Source organism: Bos indicus x Bos taurus, chromosome 18, assembly GCF_003369695.1.
Source record: "Bos indicus x Bos taurus breed Angus x Brahman F1 hybrid chromosome 18, Bos_hybrid_MaternalHap_v2.0, whole genome shotgun sequence".
In the NCBI taxonomy this organism is placed as follows: domain Eukaryota; kingdom Metazoa; phylum Chordata; class Mammalia; order Artiodactyla; family Bovidae; genus Bos; species Bos indicus x Bos taurus.
The window spans coordinates 39,562,699-39,582,326 of NC_040093.1; the positions used below are offsets into that span (position 1 = coordinate 39,562,699).

General features: G+C 50.7%; 1 protein-coding gene and 1 non-coding gene across 3 annotated transcripts in view; both read right to left on the reverse strand.

The window, feature by feature from the left end:
- NDRG4 (NDRG family member 4) overlaps window positions 1-18,911 on the reverse strand; it is a 42,772-nt gene extending 23,861 nt beyond the window's left edge. The window contains exon 1 of one of the 2 annotated variants that reach the window (XM_027516412.1): window positions 18,775-18,911. Coding sequence is in view for 1 of the 2 variants with exons in the window: in XM_027516411.1 (XP_027372212.1) it covers window positions 18,081-18,117 (37 nt within the window). In the remaining variant the exon portion in view is untranslated. Of the gene's footprint in view, window positions 1-18,080; window positions 18,270-18,774 lie in introns of those variants that run through there. The other variant, XM_027516411.1, reaches the window with a different exon arrangement.
- TRNAG-CCC lies at window positions 11,957-12,029 on the reverse strand. Its single transcript has one exon. It is a non-coding gene; the product is annotated as a tRNA-Gly (tRNA).
- Window positions 18,912-19,628: the final 717 nt, after the last annotated feature.

The window sequence follows — 19,628 nt, forward strand, 5'->3', positions numbered from 1 at the left end:
TTTATTAAGAAGCAGGGGGATACGTGTGGGGAAGCCCCCGGTGGTCAGAAGTGGACAGTGGGGTCTGGAGGACACGGAACTGAGCTGAGCTCAGTGCTTAGGACAAGCCTGGGTGAGGGGGCCTCTGAGAGAGGAGGGGGCTGGCAGTGTGACACTGAAGGAAGGGGTGCCAGTCACGACACACCACCAGCAGGGAGGGGTGAGACTGTGACCCCTCAACCACAACCAGGCGGAGGGGCCCAGGCCTAATGGCTGCAGGTTCTGGGGAGACTCTGGGCCTCTGAACCCCAGGGGAGGAAGGGTCATCTGTGCACATGTGTGTGTCTGGAGGATCCAGTGTTTGGGGGAAGGCAGACAGAAAGGGTTGCCAAGACCCCACAATCCGTCTAGTCTGGCACCACCATTCTTCGCTGGGACTGTAGGATGGCATAAATAAGAATTCACCAAGAGAAACACTAGGCAGGAATATGAGCTGAGAACTCATAAAAGAATTACAATTAGCCAATAAATACAGGGGGGAATATGAAAGCGTACTAGACATCAAAGATATAGATATATATATATTTTTTGCTAATGGAATTGGCATACTTTGCAGTGCCGGCAAAGATGCACCAAAACGGGCACTTTTCTTACACTGCTTGTGAGTGTATAAATTGATCCATCTTTCTGAAGGGCAGCTTTACAGAACTGAATTAGAATCATTTAAAAGGTTCTTACTCTTGGACTCAGCAGTCCTCTCCCTGGGAGAAATTTCCTAAGGAAACCATATGCTTTCCTTAGGGAAACTAGCATCTAATGATTTATCTCTAAGAAAGCTCACCCCAGTGCCGTTTATAATAGGGGAAAAAAAAAACAAAACTAAACTAAAAGAAGCCAAATGTCCACAAATAGGGAAGACAATAACTTGTAAGATTATTTAATAACGTGAGAAAATGCTTGTGTTGTAATAGGTTTTTAAAAAGAAGTTGTAAAACATACAATATTATCAAAATTACGAGAAATATGAATAGTTTCACACACACAGAAAAAAGCCTGGAAGGCTTTTTATAAAGTTAACAGGTATTATCCCAGAATGAAGGACAGAAAACTAGCACCTAGAGTCTGAAATCAGGGAGAAAAAAAAACCATTAAGAAAGACTCCCTGAAGATCATTAACAATTCTTTATTCTGGCAAAGCACTCCACGGCTCCCAAGGCACTTTCCTGTGTTGTTAGATTTCACGCTGATGGGAAATGTGATGAGATAACCAAAGCTCAGAGAAGTTCCAAGCCCAGATGGGGCCAGGCCTGGAAATTCCTCATCCAGCCCCATGCTGGTGCTGTAACACTGTCTGTCCTGGAAGGACGTTCCCTATTCTTCTTCCCAGCCTCCCTCCCTCCCCTCTCTCCTTCCTTCCCAATTCTGTTATCAATCTATCTTAAAGGTGAAGCCCTCAGACTTTCCTTTCTGCCCTGAAAGGCTGACCATCCCACTAGCTGGTTGGTTAAGAAGGTGCCCCCCATCCTTGCCCACCCCTGCTCCTTTGGCTTCTCCCTATAGAGGCCCTAGTGACGGGGAGTGGGCACAGTGGTTGCCTGGACCCAAGGACCTCAACTGGAACCCATTTCCTGTGGGCAGTCCTGAGACCAGGTTGCAGCTCCAGACCTCCCCTGGGCTTCCTTCCATCCTGTCAGAAGCAGGAAGCATTGGCCCTCAGAATGCTATCAAGATGGTGCCTTGTGATTGCGTTGTGGTCCCCACCTCAGTCTAGTCTGGGGTTGAGATGCGCTGAGGCTGGGCTGGGAACTGCTGGCCACCCAGGCCTGCTGGAAGGTTAATCCAGCTCTGTGCCGCCACCCCTGGCAGAGCCTGGTCCCCAGCATGAAGAGACCAGGCAGGAAGGCCCCTGCCCGCCTAGGCGCCCAGGTCCCCGCACCTTGTGCCACCCTGGAGCTCTCTGTTCCCAGTGGTTTCCAGGGAAACCGGCTAACACAATGCACATGGGCTGTATTTTTAGAGCGGCGTCCTCTCTCCCCTCCCCCACTTTCTCTTCCATTCTTTCTGATGTGTGCACATTCATCCCTCCATCCGGTGGGGAGCTGAAAGAAGGGCCCCCACCCTGGAAGTCTCTTCCCCATTAGGGAGTCTTTAGCTTCCAGCCTCCCTGAATACCCGACTCAATTAAATGCCTTGGCAGGACTGGAATGGCCCCGCCCTCACCCAGGTCTGTTACGAAACCACCCTGGAGACCCATCCTCCCCAAGGACGGTGCTATTAAAAGGGCTGAGAGTGGGCAGTGCAGGGACAGATGGCCTGTGAGGGAGGGGGTGGTGGGGAAGGGGGCTGCAAAGAGAAACCTCATACTCCAGAGAACCGGGGATGTCTCAGCCCCAGGAAAACAGGGACCGCCCAGGGCCCAGCGGGTGGTGGTGTGGGGCTCCAGAACAGAGGCCACAGCAGGCATTCTTCCCAGGTGGTGGTGGCAGACAAGTTCCTTCCTAAGAGAGTTGTGATTGGGAGGGAAAAAGCAGGGCTTCCCTGGTGGCTCAGTGGTAAAGAATCTGCCTGTCAGTACAGGAGACGTGGGTTCAATCCCTGATCCAGGAAGATCCCACATGCCACAGAGCTACTAAACCCATGAGCCACAACTATTGAGCCTGTGCTCTAGAGCCAGCGAGCCACAGCTGCTGAAGCCTGAGCTCTCTAGAGCCCGTGCTCCACGGCAAGAGAAGCCATCGCAATGAGAAGCCCAGGCACTGCCACTGGAGAGTAGCCCCCTGCTCACTGCACTGCCCAGAGCAGCAACAAAGACCCAGCATAGCCAAGAAGTAAATAATTTTCAAAAATTAAAAGAAGGCAGCTAGATAATGTTACAAGAAAATGAGATTCCTATCAAATCAATACATTGTATACCTTAAACTTATTATACAATGTTATATGTCAACTTTGGTATCTCAATAAAGCTGGAAAAAAGCTTTCAGAAAAGAGTGAGGTTCCTATCAAGTCCCACAAGGAAGCCTGAGTCAGGTCTGTACAGAGTCAGGGGGCACAGAGCAGGTGGGGTGGGAGGTGCCCGGGGGGAGGGGGTCTTGGAGCCATAGCGATGGGCCTTTTCACTCTGTCTTTCCCCTCCTCTTAATCCCCAAGTCCCTAAAGGCAACACAGAGTGTTAGAAACAAATGGGCCTGGGATGAATTCCAGCCCTCAGCTTCTCAGTGGTTAGGTCCGCAGTCCCTGGAATCTCTTCTGTCTCACTCACTGCCTAGCTTTATTTTGAGCAGGCCACTAACAGGATTGCTTATCTGCAAAATGGGAGTGGTAGCCTCCCTTTGCCCACCTCAGAAAGCTTTGAGGTACAACAAAGACAACAGACAGAAATGTGTTTTTGTAATTTATTTTTAGTATTTTTACTATGTACCAGGTGTTCTTTTATTTATTTTTTTAAACTTTTTTTTTCTGTACTGGGTATAGCCAATTAACAATGTTGTGATAATTACAGGTGAACAGCAAAGGGACCCAGCCATACATACACGTGTATCCATTCTCTCCCAAACTCTCCTCCCATCCAGGCTTCCACATAACATTGAGCAGAGTTCCCTGTGCTATACAGTGGGTCCTAGTTGCTTATCCATTTTAAATGTAGCAGTGTATACAGGTCCATCCCAAACTCCCTATCCCTTCCCCACAGTCTTCCCCTTACCCCAGGAACTATAAGTTTATTCTCTAAATCTGTGAGTCTGAGAAACATGCTTTTAAAATAGATTTCTATACCCATTTGGATGGGACAAAAATCACAGGGTTGATTGGGGTCCTCCTAACTTTCTTCTGCCTACTTGGAGGATTTTCTTTTTCTCTTGTCTCCTGTTTAAGGAAAGTCATACCTGCTGGCAGGGAGGCTCTGCTGATGTTTGCAATAAAAGGACAGGAAAGGGGTGAGGGAGAGAAAGCAAGGGCTCTTTGGCTGGGTGACGGAAAGGGGCCCTAGAGCAGAGTGAAGGTGGGTGAATTCTTTAAAAGGAATTGCATTTCTTTTCTATTACTTTTGGTTGCTGATTTTGTGCTTCTTTAAATGTGATTCTGTGCTGAGACCTGGCCCATGTGAACGCTCAGACTTAACAGGGTTAAAAATGTAAATGATTACTATGATCGTTCCTGAGGTGTGTAGTTGGTGTGTAATCACTCAGTCATGTCCAGCTGTTTGTGACCCCGTGGACTACTGGAGCCCACCAGGCTCCTCTGTCCATGGGATTTCCCAGGCAAGAATACTGGAGTGGTTTGCCATTTCCTTCTCCAGGGGATCTCCCCGACTCGGGGATTGAACCCGTATCTCCTACATTAGCTAGGTGAGTTCTTTACCACTGAGCCACCTGGGAAGCCCCGAAACTATTCAATAAATGCTTCAATTAAACTGATCAGTGGCAGTTACGCATCCTATGGAATAAAGCCATCGTTGAGTAGAAGCCCAGCTCGGTCAGTAGTAGGGGCATCTGGAAATACATGCAGGGATTTGAGCTTGTCTCAGCAACCGGGAGGAGAAGGCAATGGCAACCTACTCCAGTACTCTTGCCTGGCAAATCCCACGGACAGAGGAGCCTGGTAGGCTGCAGTCCATGGGGTTGCCAGGAGGCGGACACGACTGAAGCGACTTAGCAGCAGCAGCAGCAGCAGCAGCAGCAACCGGGGGCACCTACAGTGGTTAGGAGTCAGAGGCAAGGAAGGCTGCCTGGGGATACCGCTGCACAGTGAAGCATCGCTCCCCACCCCAAAACGCCTTGAGCTGCCCCCCTGAGAAACACAAGAGCTGAAGGAGAAGGAAGGCCAGACACCAACAGGGTGAAGTTAGCGTATGCAGGTGAACCAGATCCTGTGGGACAGGGAGAAACCAAACTATAAAAGGGGTAGGACTGTCTTGTTTTTTCAATCATTGGAGGGAGGGGGTCTCTGGCAGGTCATGGTCAGGGTCTTGGTCCAAGGCACCCTGTGGTTGGTGCACTCCTGAAAGTCCTAGTTATGACGTCCCGTTACGAGAAGAGCCTTGAGCAAATGGAACAAGGAGCAGAGCCAGTCTGACCTGGGCAGCTCCACCCTGGGGAAGGGTCTGTGCCACAGATTGAGAACGAGGTCGCTTAGGGCAGGATCAGACTCACGTTCAAGCCTGGGCACCTGATGCCCTTCCATCTACCCACACCACGCCAGCACTGTGGTTTGAAAAGAAGTCCCAGAACTCAGGGACCCAGAACTCAGGAACTTTGCTTCCAGCTGCATTGTGTAGAGGGTTGAGAGCTGTCCGAGTAGCTGGCCCCTCATATCACTCTCACCGTCTGGATGCAGACCTCAGAGGGCTGGGACAGCGCTGGTGGCGGGCCTGGGATGGAGACAGACCTTCCCTCAGCATCCCCATCTCACAGGTGAGGCAAGAACAGGCGCACGGAGGGTGTGACTGGTGCAAGTCCCCTGTGGCGCATCCAGGGAGGAACCCCAGAGCCCGTGCTCTTAAACCCGACTCTAGGGAATCCCCTGGTGGTCCAGTGGCTCAGGACTCAGTGCTCTCACTGCCAGGGCCCCAGGTTCAATTCCTGGTCAGGGCACTTAGATCCCACAGGCTGCACTGTGGCCGACTGCCCACCCCCACACCCCATAAAGAAAAACAAACCCTGCTCTACACAGATTCTGTTTCCCTGGGGTAGATGGCTTAACAGGAGGCTGCAGGGAACATGATCTTGTGTTCTGGCCCAGCCTCCATCTCCTCTCCCATTACAGCCCCCTGCTTTATGCCAAATTTGACCTAGACTATGTCTCCTGCTTCTTCCTTGATTTGGGCCCGTGAATTCCTATCTCTCCACAACCACCGCCACCCTGCCAACACACACACACACACACACACACACACACACACACACACTCCCACTGTGCTGAAGGCAGCCATATTTGGATGCCGACACTCAGCTAAAGACCCCAGCTGACTCAGTCGGCCCATTATTCCTGCAGGAAGCACGTGCTTCTGTGCATGCTCTTCCCTCTGCCTGAAATGCCTTTCCCCATCACATGCCCACAACAATGACAACAGCAATAATAATGAAAATAAATTGTTAATATTTTCTGACACGATGTGTGTTTGTTGAATGACATGAAATGAATGAATGAATGATTCTTTGTTCAGACTCTAACGTATTAAATGATTGGTAACATTCAGTGTCAATGAGGTTGTGGGGAAAATGCAAATCTCTCTCAATAATTCCGTTTCTAGGTATTTATCCTGAAGAAAAACACTAAGAGGCTCTGCACAGGGGTGCACTCTGCAGCGCTCTTTGGAATAGGAAAAAAAGTGAAAAGAATCATCACAAGGAAAATAAATGTCAGGAGAATGGTTAAACAAACCCTGGCACATCTATACCCCTGAGCATCACACAGCTATTTAAAAAATGAGGCAGGTCCACTCAAACAGATAAGGAAGGCATTCTAAAATACGCAGGTAAGAGAAAAGGGCATGGCACAGAATAATAAGTATAAATAAATAAGCCCATTTATGTGAAAAATACATGCATGGAACAGGTACTTTTATTTGCAAATTAAAAAAGAAAAAATGTCCTCGAATGAATCAGGGTAACTATAACAATGCTCATTTCAGAGGAAGAATATGTATTTGGAAGAGTCTAAAAGGAGACTTTTATTCTACAGAGCTGCTGCTGCTGCTGCTAAGTCGCTTCAGTCATGTCCGACTCTGTGCGACCCCATAGACGGCAGCCCGCCAGGCTCAGCCATCCCTGGGATTCTCTAGGCAAGAACACCTGAGTGGGTTGCCATTTCCTTCTCCAATGCATGAAAGTGAAAGGTGAAAGTGAAGTCGCTCAGTCGTGTCTGACTCTTAGCGACCCCATGGACTGGAGCCTACCAGGCTCCTCCGTCCATGGGATTTTCCAAGCAAGAGTACTGGAGCGGGGTGCCATTGCCTTCTCCGATTCTACAGAGCAGATCTTATCAAATCTAAGATACCATCAATTAGAGCTGACACTAACATTTTATGAATCAATAGAAAAGAAGGAAAAAAAAAACCCATTATTGATGAAATTAATACTGCCCCCTACATTTTAACTTTTTATTTTGAAATAATTTCAGATTTACAGAAAAATCACAGAAAAAAAAGCACAGAAACTTCCTACATACTCCTCATTCGGCTTCCTCTAGAATGTCACCGTGCTACAGAACCTTAAACAATTAGAGAAACCAGGAAGGAAAATACTGATATAATCCGGTGATACAATCTGTACCGGTCACTGAATTTCACGTTTTCCAGCAGCCTCCGCGTCCAGGATGCCACACTGCCCTTAGTCGCGGCACGGTCCCTCCATTCAGGGACAGTTCCTCAGTCTGTCTTTTATGATGCTGACACCCGAGAAACACTGAGTAGTTAAAATCTGTAGACTGTCCCTCAGTCTGGGTTTGTCTCTCTCTTTTTTTTTTATGATTAGACCGAGGTTTTGTATTTTTCGCAAGAAGACAGCAGAAGAGATGTGCCCTTGTCACTGCGTCATTTCATGGGGTACAAGATGTCAGTCTGTCTCATTACTGGGGAACCTTAAGCTTGATCCCCTGACTCAGGTTCTGCCGGGTTTCTCCAGTGTAAAGTTACTGTTTTTCCCTTTGTAACTAACATGTATCTTGTGGGAAGATCCTTTGAGACTATGCAGACATCTTGTTTCTCATCATACTTTCTGCCCACTAATTTTAACAACTATGGATGAGGCTTGCCTACAGTTATTACAGTGGTATTTGCTTGATGATCGTTTTCTATTTCCATCACCCCTTCTACATTTATTAATCGGATTTCTCCTGGAAGACACAGAGTTGTCTTTTCTTCTCCATTCACTGATTTATTCAATTACTTATTTTATTCTATGGGTTATAATCCATTTCCATTATTATTTTATTGTTCTGATTGCGCCAGATTTGGCCATTGGGAGTTAAGTTGGCTCTTGGGTCCTTTCACCATTCGCTGTCTTTTTTATTTTTTAGTAGCTTCTAATTTACTCCAAACTCATCTTTTATTTTTTCTGCCTCACACACACACTTTTCTCTATCTATGTATGTATCTGTATATCTATTAAAAATCTGGAATTTATACTGACATCTCTAATTCCAATTCAACACCAGTTTATTCTAACTTCCCTCCTTTCATTATTTGTAATTGTTTTTCTTCCACAGTGAGAAACCTGGCTATAATTATCCGCAATATTTTTATTTGCTCATTCCTACTATACACACAAAGTAACTGCAGAACTGTCACTAACATAATGAGTTCCTATCATTCAGAACTTTTGGTAATTAATTTTTTAAAATATTTTATTCTTATAGACTTAGACCCACATCTATTACTCTTATAAGTTCTTTTTTTAAAAAACTGAAGTATAACAATGGAATATTACTCAGCTATTAAAAAGAATGCATTTGAATCAGTGCTAATGAGGTGAACGAAACTGGAGCCTATTATACGGAGTGAGTCAGAAAGGAAAACACCAATACATTATATTAACACATATATGTGGAATTTAGAAAGATGGTAATGATAACCCTATATGTGAGACTGCAAAAGAGACATAGATATAAAGAACAGATTTTTGGACTCGTGGGAGAAGACGAGGGTAGGATGATCTGAGAGAATAGCATTGAAACATGTATATTACCATATGTGAAATAGATCATCAGTCCAAGTTTGATGCATGAAACAGGGCACTCAAAGCTGGTGCACTGGGATGACCCTGAGGGATGGGATGGGGAGCAAGGTCGGAGGGGGATTCAGGATAGGGGACACATATACAACCATGGCTGATTCATGTCAATGTATGGCAAAAACCACTACAATATTATAAAGTAATGAACCTTCAATTAAAATAAACAAATTTTTTAAAAAAATAAAAAAATTTGAAGTATAGTTGCTGTACAATGCTTGTAAATTCTTAAAAAGAAATAGAAGTGAAAAAAAAATAGAAGTGAAATAAACTGCATCAGTTCTTCCTAAAACTTCTTCACATTCAGGATCCAATGTTTCTGAATTGCTCTCTCTCTTTTTTTGGCTGCCTGGGTCTTTGTTGCTGCAAGAGGGCTTTCTCTAAGGGGGCTAGTCTCTAGCTGCAGTGTGAGGGTGTCTCATTTCAGCGGCTTCTCTTGTTGTGGAGCACAGGCTCTAGAGTTTGCTGGCTTCAGTAGCTCTGCTGGGTTTAGCTGCTCCACGGCATGTGGAATCTTCCCTGACCAGGGATTGAACCTGCATCCTCTGCATTGGTAAGTGGATTCTTAACCACTAGACCACCAGGGAAGTCCCACTCTGTCTTGAGGTTGTGGCTGGCTATGCTTTTCCATGGAGTCCCAGCTCCTCTGATATCAGGAATGTCGCTGGTACAGCATTTCCCAAGAGGGCTCCGCTACCACCTCCAGGATTTCTCACCAGACTACACCTTCTGGTGTACCATGATGGCAAAACAGTGGTCCTGGTGCCCACCTCACCAAGAGAGGATATATGTCAGAGATGTTATGAAAAAAAGGTGCATCTGAGAGTTGCCATAACATAGCTCTTTTATAAAATTTTCTTCCATTGAGGCACAGCACCTATGTGTGAACTCTGTTTCTGTACACAACACGGTTCCAGACATTAAACAAACCTCCAACCTTCAGACCAAGCTGCAGACAGAATGGGAATCCCAATAATATATTCCATGTAAGCAGCTTGTGTATGGAGCCAGGAAAAAGTCCACCGCGACAGAGACTGTTAATTGTCCCCCAGTATCTGTTCTCCCCTTGATACTCTTAATACTAGATCCCCAAATTTTAGATGAGTAGGTAGACAAGGGAATAAAGCCTATTTATGACAACAATCAGCCAGTTAGATGTAAGTGGAACCATGTGACTTTGGGATAGTGGTCTTAAAGGGAGGAGACATGCCATTCTTCAGCCCTTCCTTCTTTTTGCTGACTGGAATACAGATGTGATGGTGGGAACTTGAACAGCCATTTTGGACCCTGAGGCTGGATACTAAAGGTGGTAGAGTACCACTATAGATAGCGTCTAAGTTCCTGAGAATCATGAAGCCATGGTTCTGGATGGCCTAGCTCTAGACTCTGCTTATAAAAGAGGGAAATATCCTTTATCTTCTTTTATCCATATTTTAATTGAGGTATATTTGATTTACAATGTTGTGTTAGTTTCAGGCATTGAGCAATGACTCAGTTATATATATATATTTTATATATTACACATATATTTCAGATTCTTTTCTGTTACAGGTTATTACAAGATATTGAATATGGTTCCCTGTGCTATACAGTAGGTCCTTGTTTATCTATTTTAGAGTAGTGTGTATCTGTTAATCCCAAATTCCTAATTTATCCCTCCTCCCTCTTTCACCTTTGGTAGCCATAAATTTGTTTTCTATGTCTGTGAGTGTATTTCTGTTCTGCTGTTTAATCTATTATTATTATCCTTGGCTTTCTGTCACATACCACCGAAGCTAATTTAAACTTGGGACATTTTTCTTGGAATCCCAGCCTAACATGCTAAAGGAACCCAAAGAAAAGGAACAGGCTGGGCCTGCCTGAGGGGACACAGGGAAATTCTGCAGACCCCTCTTTGCAGCGGGCAGCATTCTCACTTCAGAGAGTAAGCCAGCCCCTTCCAGACCACCCCTCACAGGCTCACAGAAGCTGCGTCAACACTGGTAACCATGACCCACATTCAAAAGTTAAAACGCTCTCAGTCTGGCACTTGGGGCCGCAAATTCTCAAGTTTCTTGAACACAGGTGCCTCGATTCACTCCTGTATCTTTGCCTAATTTGGCAAACGTCTGGAAACAAAGATACTGGATGTTTGTGCAAGATTCAAAGCGGGTAACACAAGGCAACAAGTCTCCCCCAGCTCGCAGGTCTGCAGTGTGGTCTGCAGGAAAGAGAGAGCCTGAAGGAGCAGCTTTCTGACTGGGTATTTCTCTCCCAGAAAGCCCCCGTCCCCTCTGAATTGCCTCTTGTATTCCTGTTTTGAGGAACAACACACACCTGGCAGGAAATCACCCACCCCAAGCTGCTCCCAGGGTCTCCCTGCCTCACATACAATGTCTGCAGAAGGGGGCCGCGTGTCAGTGCCGCTCAACCCAGGCCATTTCTCCTCATAGCAGTACCTGGTTGGGGAAATGTCACCCCGCCCCACTCTCAGCCCGCATGGCACCAGAATGATCACACTCTCAGGGCAGCCGAGTGGCTCAGGTCTACATCCTTCATTTATTCACTCATTCATTCAATCGCCAAATACTGACCTACTATGTGCCGGGTACTGTTTCAGGCACCGGAGATAAAAGACCGATGATTACAGACAAGAAGCCCTACATCTGTGGAACTTTCAGGAGAATTCCAATCAACAAATCCAAGTAAATACCCGGTGTGCCAGACATGCCGGGCGCACCAGGAAGCAACATCACAGTAGGGGGAGGAGCGTGGGGCTGTGATCTGAAACAGAGTGTAAGAGTGGGCCTCCCCGAGGAGGTGATGAGAGCAAAGGCGTGGAGGAGGTGAGGGAGGGGGCTGTGTGGATGCCTAGGAGAGTGCTCAGGGCAGAGGAAAAGCAAGTGCTAAGGCCGTGAGGCAGGTGTTTGCCTGGTGGCTTCAGGTGGATTCGAGGAAGGCAGCCAGCATGGCTGGAGCAGAGTGAGTCGAGGGGAGCGGGGAGGGAGGGGTAAGGACAAAGAGTGAAGAGTGGAGGAGGCATCAGATCACATTTCATCTAGAAGTTTTGTTAGAAAAACTCTGGCTTTTCCTGAGGTACCTTAGAGGTTTTGGTTTTTAAAAAATTATTTATTTGGCTGCACTGGGTCTTACTTGTGGCAAGTGGGGTCTTTGTTGCAGTATGTGGGATCTTTTTTTTTTTTTAAGTTGCAGCATGCAGAATCTTCAGTTGCAGCATGTGGGAGCTTTTAGTTGCAGCACATGGGATCTAGTTCCCTGACCAGGGATCGAACCCAGGCCCCCTGCATTGGGAGTGCAGAGTCTTACCCACTGGACCACCAGGGAAGTCTCTGCCTTGGAGGGTTTTGAGCAGCAGGGTGATGTGATAGGATTTCCATGTTAAAGTCTCCCTTCTCCTGCTATGTGTGGAGCAGACCTAGGGCATAAGGGTGGGAGCAGGGAGACCAGTCGCTGCAGTAATCCAGGAAAGAGATGCTGAAGGCCTGGGTGGAGGTGGTGGCTGGGTATGTTCTGAGGGTAGAGCTGGCGGGAGCTGCAGGTGGATCAGATATGGGGAATGAGAGACAGAGAAGAGTCCAAGGTGATCTGGGTTTGTCCTGAGCCACTGGAGGGAAAGAGCTGCTGTTTATGGGCCCAGAAGGCCTTGGGGAAAAGAGGGTGGGGTTGGGGGAAAAGCTCAGGCAGTTGGCTTAGACCCGAGCCAGGGGATGCTGCCAATGGGGTTCTAGAGTCTGCACCTCAGGGGAGAGGTGTGGACTGGACCCATCACCACAGAGACGGGGTCTGAACCCGGAGCTGTCACCTGATGGGCGAGGAGCAGGTGTGCGCTTGGGTGGGACAGGCCAGGATTCTCACTTGCCCAGGACTGGAGCATCACCAGGCACACAGGGCCTATGCTGCTTTCCCCACCCCTGCCCCAACATGAACTGAAAAAACATCTCAGTCCTCAAAGGTATTGGATGTGGGGCTAAAGACGTATGGTCATTTTGGTTGGAGTGTACGTGTGTGGTTTGGTGTTTAAAGCACCTGAGGACTGGGACTTCCCTGGTGGTCCACTGGCGAAGGCACTGCACTCCCTATGCAGGGGGCCCAGGCTTGATCCCCGGTCAGGGAACTAGGTTCCACATGCTGCAACTAAGAGTTCACATGCCAGAAGTAAAGATCCCACATACTGCAAACAAGAGCTGTGTGCGCGTGTGCTCAGTCGCTCAGTTGTGTCTGACTCTTCAACTCCATGGACTGTAACCCACCAGGCTCCTCGGTCCATGGGATTTCCCAGGCAAGAATGCCAGAATGGATTGCCATTTCCTCCTCCAGGGGGATCTTCCTAACCCAGGGATCGAACCTGTGTCTCCTACATCTTAACCTGCTGAGCCATCAGGAAAGCCCTTGTAGGAATTAGGATCATAATATATCTGGGGGCCAAAATTCAGCCTAGCACGTGTGTACACACACACACACCCCAGCTGTGTGTTATCCACTTTGCCTACAATGACTTCCTCCTCCCTATACTTATGGAAAGGCAAGTTCAATATCTACCGTGAATGACACTTCCTCCCTAGAGTTTTCCAAGAACATACCCTCTTCACAAAAGCAGACTTCAGACCACCTTTAGAATCCCCCCAGGAATTCTGGTTTCATCAGAGCCCCAGAGCTTCGCACGTTCCCCTATGCATTTGTTAATTTTTCATTTTTTAAAATAGAACTTGAATGTCATGCAATACACATTCACTGAGAAAAGTCAGAAGAGCAAAAAGAAAAAATCACGTATGATCCTAGTAACCAGAGGAAACCACTGTTAACATTTTTGCTTGTCTCTTTTCACTTCCAGTGCTAATCTGTACATTTAAAAACAAAAAACACTGTTCTGAAACATCTTTTGGACTCTGGAGCCAGATCTCCTGGTTGAAATTTCAGCCAGTTACTTGCCATCTGTGTGACCTTAAGCAAGTTATTTAACTTCTCTGGGCTTTGGTTTCCTCATCTGTCTAAAAGGAGGAAATAACAGCACATATTTCATAGGGTGGTTATGATGATGCGTTAACATATAGAAAGTGCTTTGGACTGTGCCTGGCACACGACAAATGCCATAGAAGTGTGAGCTGTCATCACGTTATTATATGTATATCAGGAGACATCTGTTCAGGTGGGTAAGTGACTTTCGGTAGCCTAATTCGCAGCTGCCTGAGGTTGCCTGGTGTGAGTGTGCTCCTGTTTATTTAGCCTCCCCTACTGTTAGGCGGTTGTCTCCAGTTGTTTTTCTTTCCTTTCTATAAGCAACTACGGGATAACATCCTTGAACAAACACCTCTGAACACATCTTTATTTGTTCCTAAAAATTCAACTGCTGAGTCACAGACCATACATATTTTTGAGCTTTTGATACATCACTGCCATCTTGCCCTTCATAAAGCTGCACCAGTGGAACAGCTTGCCCATCTCCCCACACCCCGTGTAAGGACCTGCTCCCCTCCCCGCTGGTCCAGCAACCCACGTGTCCCTTCACACCTGACTCCAGCACCTGAGTGAAGCAGTGAAGTTTACTAAAATGGATGGGCTAGCAATGAGGATTCAGGGTCTTGGGGGGGTGGTAAATCTATGCCTCAGTTTCCCCCACATATAAATATATGGGTCAGAGTTATATCTGCCCACAATCTAACACTATTTAAATACACATTCCACGCGTTAAAATGATACCAAAATTCCAGACTGAACTGGCCAAAGTTTGGCTTTCTAATCACACATCAAGCATATTTTGAAAGTTTCCAGCGTCTAATACTGACGCTCCCAAGGGACCATTTTTCAGAGCCTTAAATCTGCCATTTTAGAGCTCTGACTCCGAACCCTCCTAGAGACAGACTGCTGGAGAACAAATGCACAAAAACCATCACCTTCCTGCTAGCAAACAGACAAATGTCCCACTTTTCCCATCTCACTAAAGAATAAACAAAGGCACCAAGAGTCTGTCCTCTGAAGCCGCAGAGAGCTTGTGCGTGGGCAGGACAGAGTCCTGGGTCCTTCTTACCATGCTAACAAGGGAGGGCCTTTGTTCCCATTTTATTGATAAAGAGACGGAGGCTTGGAGAAATTAAGAATATGCTCAGGAGCTGAGAGCAGAGAGGAGACTCTGAAATTCACACCCTCTGATTCTTGAATCCCTGCTCTCCCTGTGCGGGAGCACCCTGGAAGGGCGTCTGGAAACTAGGTGCTGGCCGCCTAAGCATTGTTCGTGGGTGAAGAACCACCTCCTCTTCTTGCTGAAACAAAAAGACAGGCTCGGGCTGCCCATAACAATTCATGGGCATCCTTCCAGCCCCATAAGTAAGGGGGACTAGCTTTCCCTACCTTGTGTCAGAGCTGTGGACGTCAGACCAGCAGGACCCAACCCTAGAAAATCATGTCTCCCCTTCCCAAGTGACGGAGAACCTAAGGCTGAAGCAGAGTCCCCCAGATGCACATCTCAGGAGGCCTGGATTGTGTGGAGAGCCCAGAGGAAGAAAGGAGCTGGAAATTCCCTGAAGAAGGGATCCGGTGACTGGAGCACAGAGGGAAGGGGAGGAGACCTCAGGACACAGCTTAGGGACAACAGCCCCACCTCTCCCACTCGCTGCCCACCTGCCAGATGCTGCTCTTGACGTTTTACACACAGTCTCACCACTGTGTGGGCGGTGCCACGACGAGCCCATTTCACAGATGAGGAAAGTGAAGGGTAGAGCAGCTGTGAGACTGGCCCGGAAGAGCTAGGCAGTTAGAAACGCATAGGATGGCTCAGGGCTCAGGACTCAGGTTTGAAACAAAGCACCACCTCTTCTCAGCCGTATGATGTGAGGCAGAGACTGGCCTCACTGGTAAAATGATCACAATAATAAAATGGGAGAATGTGAAAACTATAAACAGCTCAATAAACATGAGTTGAACAGAGGTTCAGTGAAATAATTTCCTAATGCTGATGTGCGGGCAGGGAGTTGGAGACCTCTATGAAATTATCCTGGAGATGCTGCTGAGCCCGGCTCAGTCAACAATTATTGAGCGCTTGCTGTATGCCACTACGAGAAACCAGCCACAACCTGTGACCTGCTCATCGGCCAATGGAGCAGATAGGTCAAATTTTCACAGATGCATGGAACAGGGATAAAGTGGGTGAAAGCAGATCCAGACTTTCTAGTGGCCAATCAGCCAGGGCAGGTGGATTCTCCATCACAGGGACAGCTAAGACCAAGGAACCCGAGGGGAGATGAAGCCCACGAGGTGCCCACCAGGGGCCAGGCCCCAGCCAGGAGTGTCTCCTGTGCCATTTCAGCAAGCTTCACCCCAGCTTATAGAGGCAGGGGTCAACAGTTTCACCTCTAAGATGAGAAAACTGGAGTCAGAGAGGTTAAGCCACCTGTCTGAGGTCATGCAGCTGGCCTGCAGAGGGGCTGGGATATGAACCCAGATTGGTGGGACCAGGAAGAGGATGGGAGGGAGTTGGAGAAAGAGGGAAAGCTGGAAAAACCACTGGAGCTGGGGCATGCCCTGTCTCCCAGGGCCTGGTGAGAGAAAATGGCAGTGGGACCCAGGACTGAAGACTGACCAAGGGAGCCCTGTTCCAGCCTGGCCAGGGGCACAGAGTCTGTGAGAACTGGGCAAGTCTGTCTAATGAGGGAGGAGGGGCCCTGACCCATATAGCCAGTGGATGAGGGTACACTGTATTGGGACCCCAAAGCCTGGAGCCCCGCCAGAGCCCCCACACATGTCTCCCACCAATATTCCTCCTCCAGGCCCTTCTGGGGCTAAAGGAGAAGGATCCAGGAGTTCTGTCCTGCGTGGGGAGCTCTAAAAACCCACCCACGGGGTGGTGAAAACTTTCCCTCCAGGGGATTAACAAGTCCAGCCACCTGTGCTTCCTTTTGAAGTCAGGAGGACTGGCCTGCCTCAGGTGAGTTCTACAAAGAAAATTGGCAGGGAACTGGCCGGCGGGAGCCGTTGGCTAACTGGGCTCAGAGCTTGCTCTTCTGAGCGCTTGGTTAGTGTTCCCAATGCTCCAGGAACAGCGCCCATCTCCTCTTCTCTACGAGCCTGGCCTGAGCCAAGGGGGACTCACTGTTACTTGAACCCATACCTACAACACCAAACTTTACCTATCCCCTCCCCCGCACTCCATCCCACACACTCCAGCCCTCCAGCCTCTGCTTGGTTCAAGCCTCTCTCATATCCCAAGCCCTCTGCATGTGCTGGTCCCTCCATTCTTCAGCCTGTAGCACTACCTCCCTCTCCATTAATAGAAAATCTGTCTTTTAGGGTGCACTTCAAATGCTGCCACATGCTCAAATCTCTCCTCTCCCCTCATCTCCCACCTCAGGCTCCAACCTGCTTCCTGAGTGTGTCCCCACACCAAACCCCCTTCCCTGTCCTGTCCTCTGTTCTGCGCTCTGTTCCCATGCACCCGGTGGCAAGGTCCTCCAGGCAAGGGACTGAACCTCCCAGGTACCAGAGGATATTTTCTGGAACCCATGTGTCTTTGCAACACACACTGACTGAGCACCCCAGAGCCGGGCACCTGGGGGCATCTGGACCTCCCTGCTGTTCCCAGCCCGCATCCTCCTGTCTAGGTCTCTGCACCTCTCCCCTGGGGAGACCACAGGAGCCACCAGTAGGGTTAGCCCTTCCTGTCTGGGAGACTGTCTGCACCCTTCAGACCCCTTGCCCCGTCCCCTTCCTCCTCTCCAGAGCAGACCCAGTGTCCTCTTTTGATTCCAGCCACTGTACCCGGGATGTGGTTTCCAGCAGAGTGGCTGGCACTTCTTCAGAGGGGCCCAAGGCTGAAGTTTCCTGGTCATCAGGGTCCAATCTGGCTCCCCACTCTCCTGATCACTGGCCTCTACTCCCAGCGAGTAACTTCTCGCAGGGAGGGCTGCTCAGATTGTCACAGGGAGCCGGAAATCCGAGCCCCCTCCCTCGCCAGCCCCCAAGTCTATTGGAGCCCAGGGAGCTCCTTTCTTGGGGGGAACGGAGCGACACTGATAGAAGGGCAGGGGCTCCAAGCTCCCTTTCTTCTTCTGAAGACCTGACTAGAGCTTGACTCCAGCGGGCCGCTCCCCCGACCACATCCCGGCAGCAAGCGCTCTACCCACCCCGACGCCGGGCCGCGGAGACTCAGAGAGCAAAGCCGGGCAGGGCACCGCCCCAAGTCCTCTCCCGGGGCCCGGCTCCGCACAGGAACCCGCAGCGCACAAGGTAGGAATTAGCTGGTGTCCGCACCCTCTCCTCCTGCGCCAACCCGAGACACCCCAAAGCCCTGGCCGCCGCCACCGCGCCGGGCTCCTGCTCCAACTCGGAAAGTAGCGGGCGGCGAGGCCGCGCCGAGGGGCGGCGGCCGGGAAGGGCCGGCGGTACCTGTCAGCAGCTCGATCTTGTGTCCCAGCACCTTCATCTCGGCGTCCGGCGCTGCCCGGCTCGCGGCTGCGGCGTCAGGGGAGTACGCTCGGCGGAGCCGGGGACAGGAGCGCGGGAGGCGAGGAGGGAAGCGGCAGGAGAGCGAGGAGCGGAGCAGGAGGAGCCGCCGGGAGCCGGGAGCGCTCTCGCCGCCCCCTATGCCGCGCTCCCCCCCTCCAAATAGGTTTAAAAAAATCCACCAATTGCACGACCGCGCACCCCTAAAAGGCGCCCGCCGCCACCTGGTCCGGGTGAACTCCGGGAGGCGGAGAGAGAGCGCGGGGTGGGCGCGGGTGACACTCCGCGAGGCGGCGGGAGGGGGCCCCTCTGCCCGCCGCGCTTACAAAAAGGCCCTGCCGCCCCCGATGTTGCGATCGGGGAGGCGCGGGGGGGCGCGGTGCGGCGGGGCCCTGGCCTTGGCGGAGACGGGGGTGGTCCCCGTGTCGGGCCGGAAAGGCGAAGAGGAAGAGCCCTGGCGGGGTGGAGTGGGGTGGGGAGGAGATGCCGCCCTCCTAGGCGAAGTGTGGCCCGGCGACAAGGCGGCCGGCTCGCGGGTCGGGGTCGCGCGCGGGGGCTGCACCGAGGCAGGGGGCCAGCCGCGGCTGCAGTGGCCGGGGGGTGGCGGGAGATGGGCCTCGGGGCTCTGCCGACTCACCTAGAGAGACGCGAGCAAGACAGACGCGCAGGCGGGGAGCCAGGCCTCCTCGCCGCCGCCGCCAACGCGCGGGTGCAGGTGCCGGCAACCCGGGGCCCCTCCGCAGAGCCACCGCTGCTGGGGGCGGGGGCCGGGCGGGGGCCGGGCCGGGGGCGGTGCGCCGCGGGGGGCGTGCCCACGAGGGCGCGGGGAGGGTGGGCGCTTGTCCCGGTGCTGCGCCGGGCCTGGGGGCTGGACCCGGGAGGCGGTTCCTGGGCGCGTGGCTTCCGCCTCCCGCGGCGAGCTAGACGCCGGGACACCCGAACCCAGCGCAGAGCCCGGCTTGATCGGCCTGTTCCTCACCTCCTGCAGGCGCCCGGAGGAAGGGTCCCCGCTGCTCCGAGTGCGCCGAGCGCGGTGGGAGGCCCCGCCCGCCCCTCCCGTCCCCTGGTCGCCGCGCCGCGTCGAGCTCCCGAGGGAGGGAGCGGTCTCTGCCCCAGTCTTTGTTTAGATTCCCCGGGAGCCGGAGGAGACAGCACCCCGCTCCCCCGCCCCGTCGCTGGCTGGGAACCGCCGGGGGACAGTCCTGGGGTGTCTGGAAAAGCCAGGTGCTCAGCGGGCTTTGGGTCGTCGGCGCCTGTTTGCAGAGCCTGAGGGTTTCCTTGGGGAAACTCATGCGGGAGTAACTCCAGGCACAGGTGTTTGGGGCCCTCAGGTTCCCCCTCCCTACCCCCAGAGCTTCCTCCCCACCCCCCTAACAGAATGTGTCCAAGTCCCTACTCTCCGCCATTCACCCTCCATCATCTGAGCCAGTAGGAACCTGGGGACCCCTTTGGTCCTCACGCTCCCTCTGGTCAGGCCCAGGGACCTTGCTC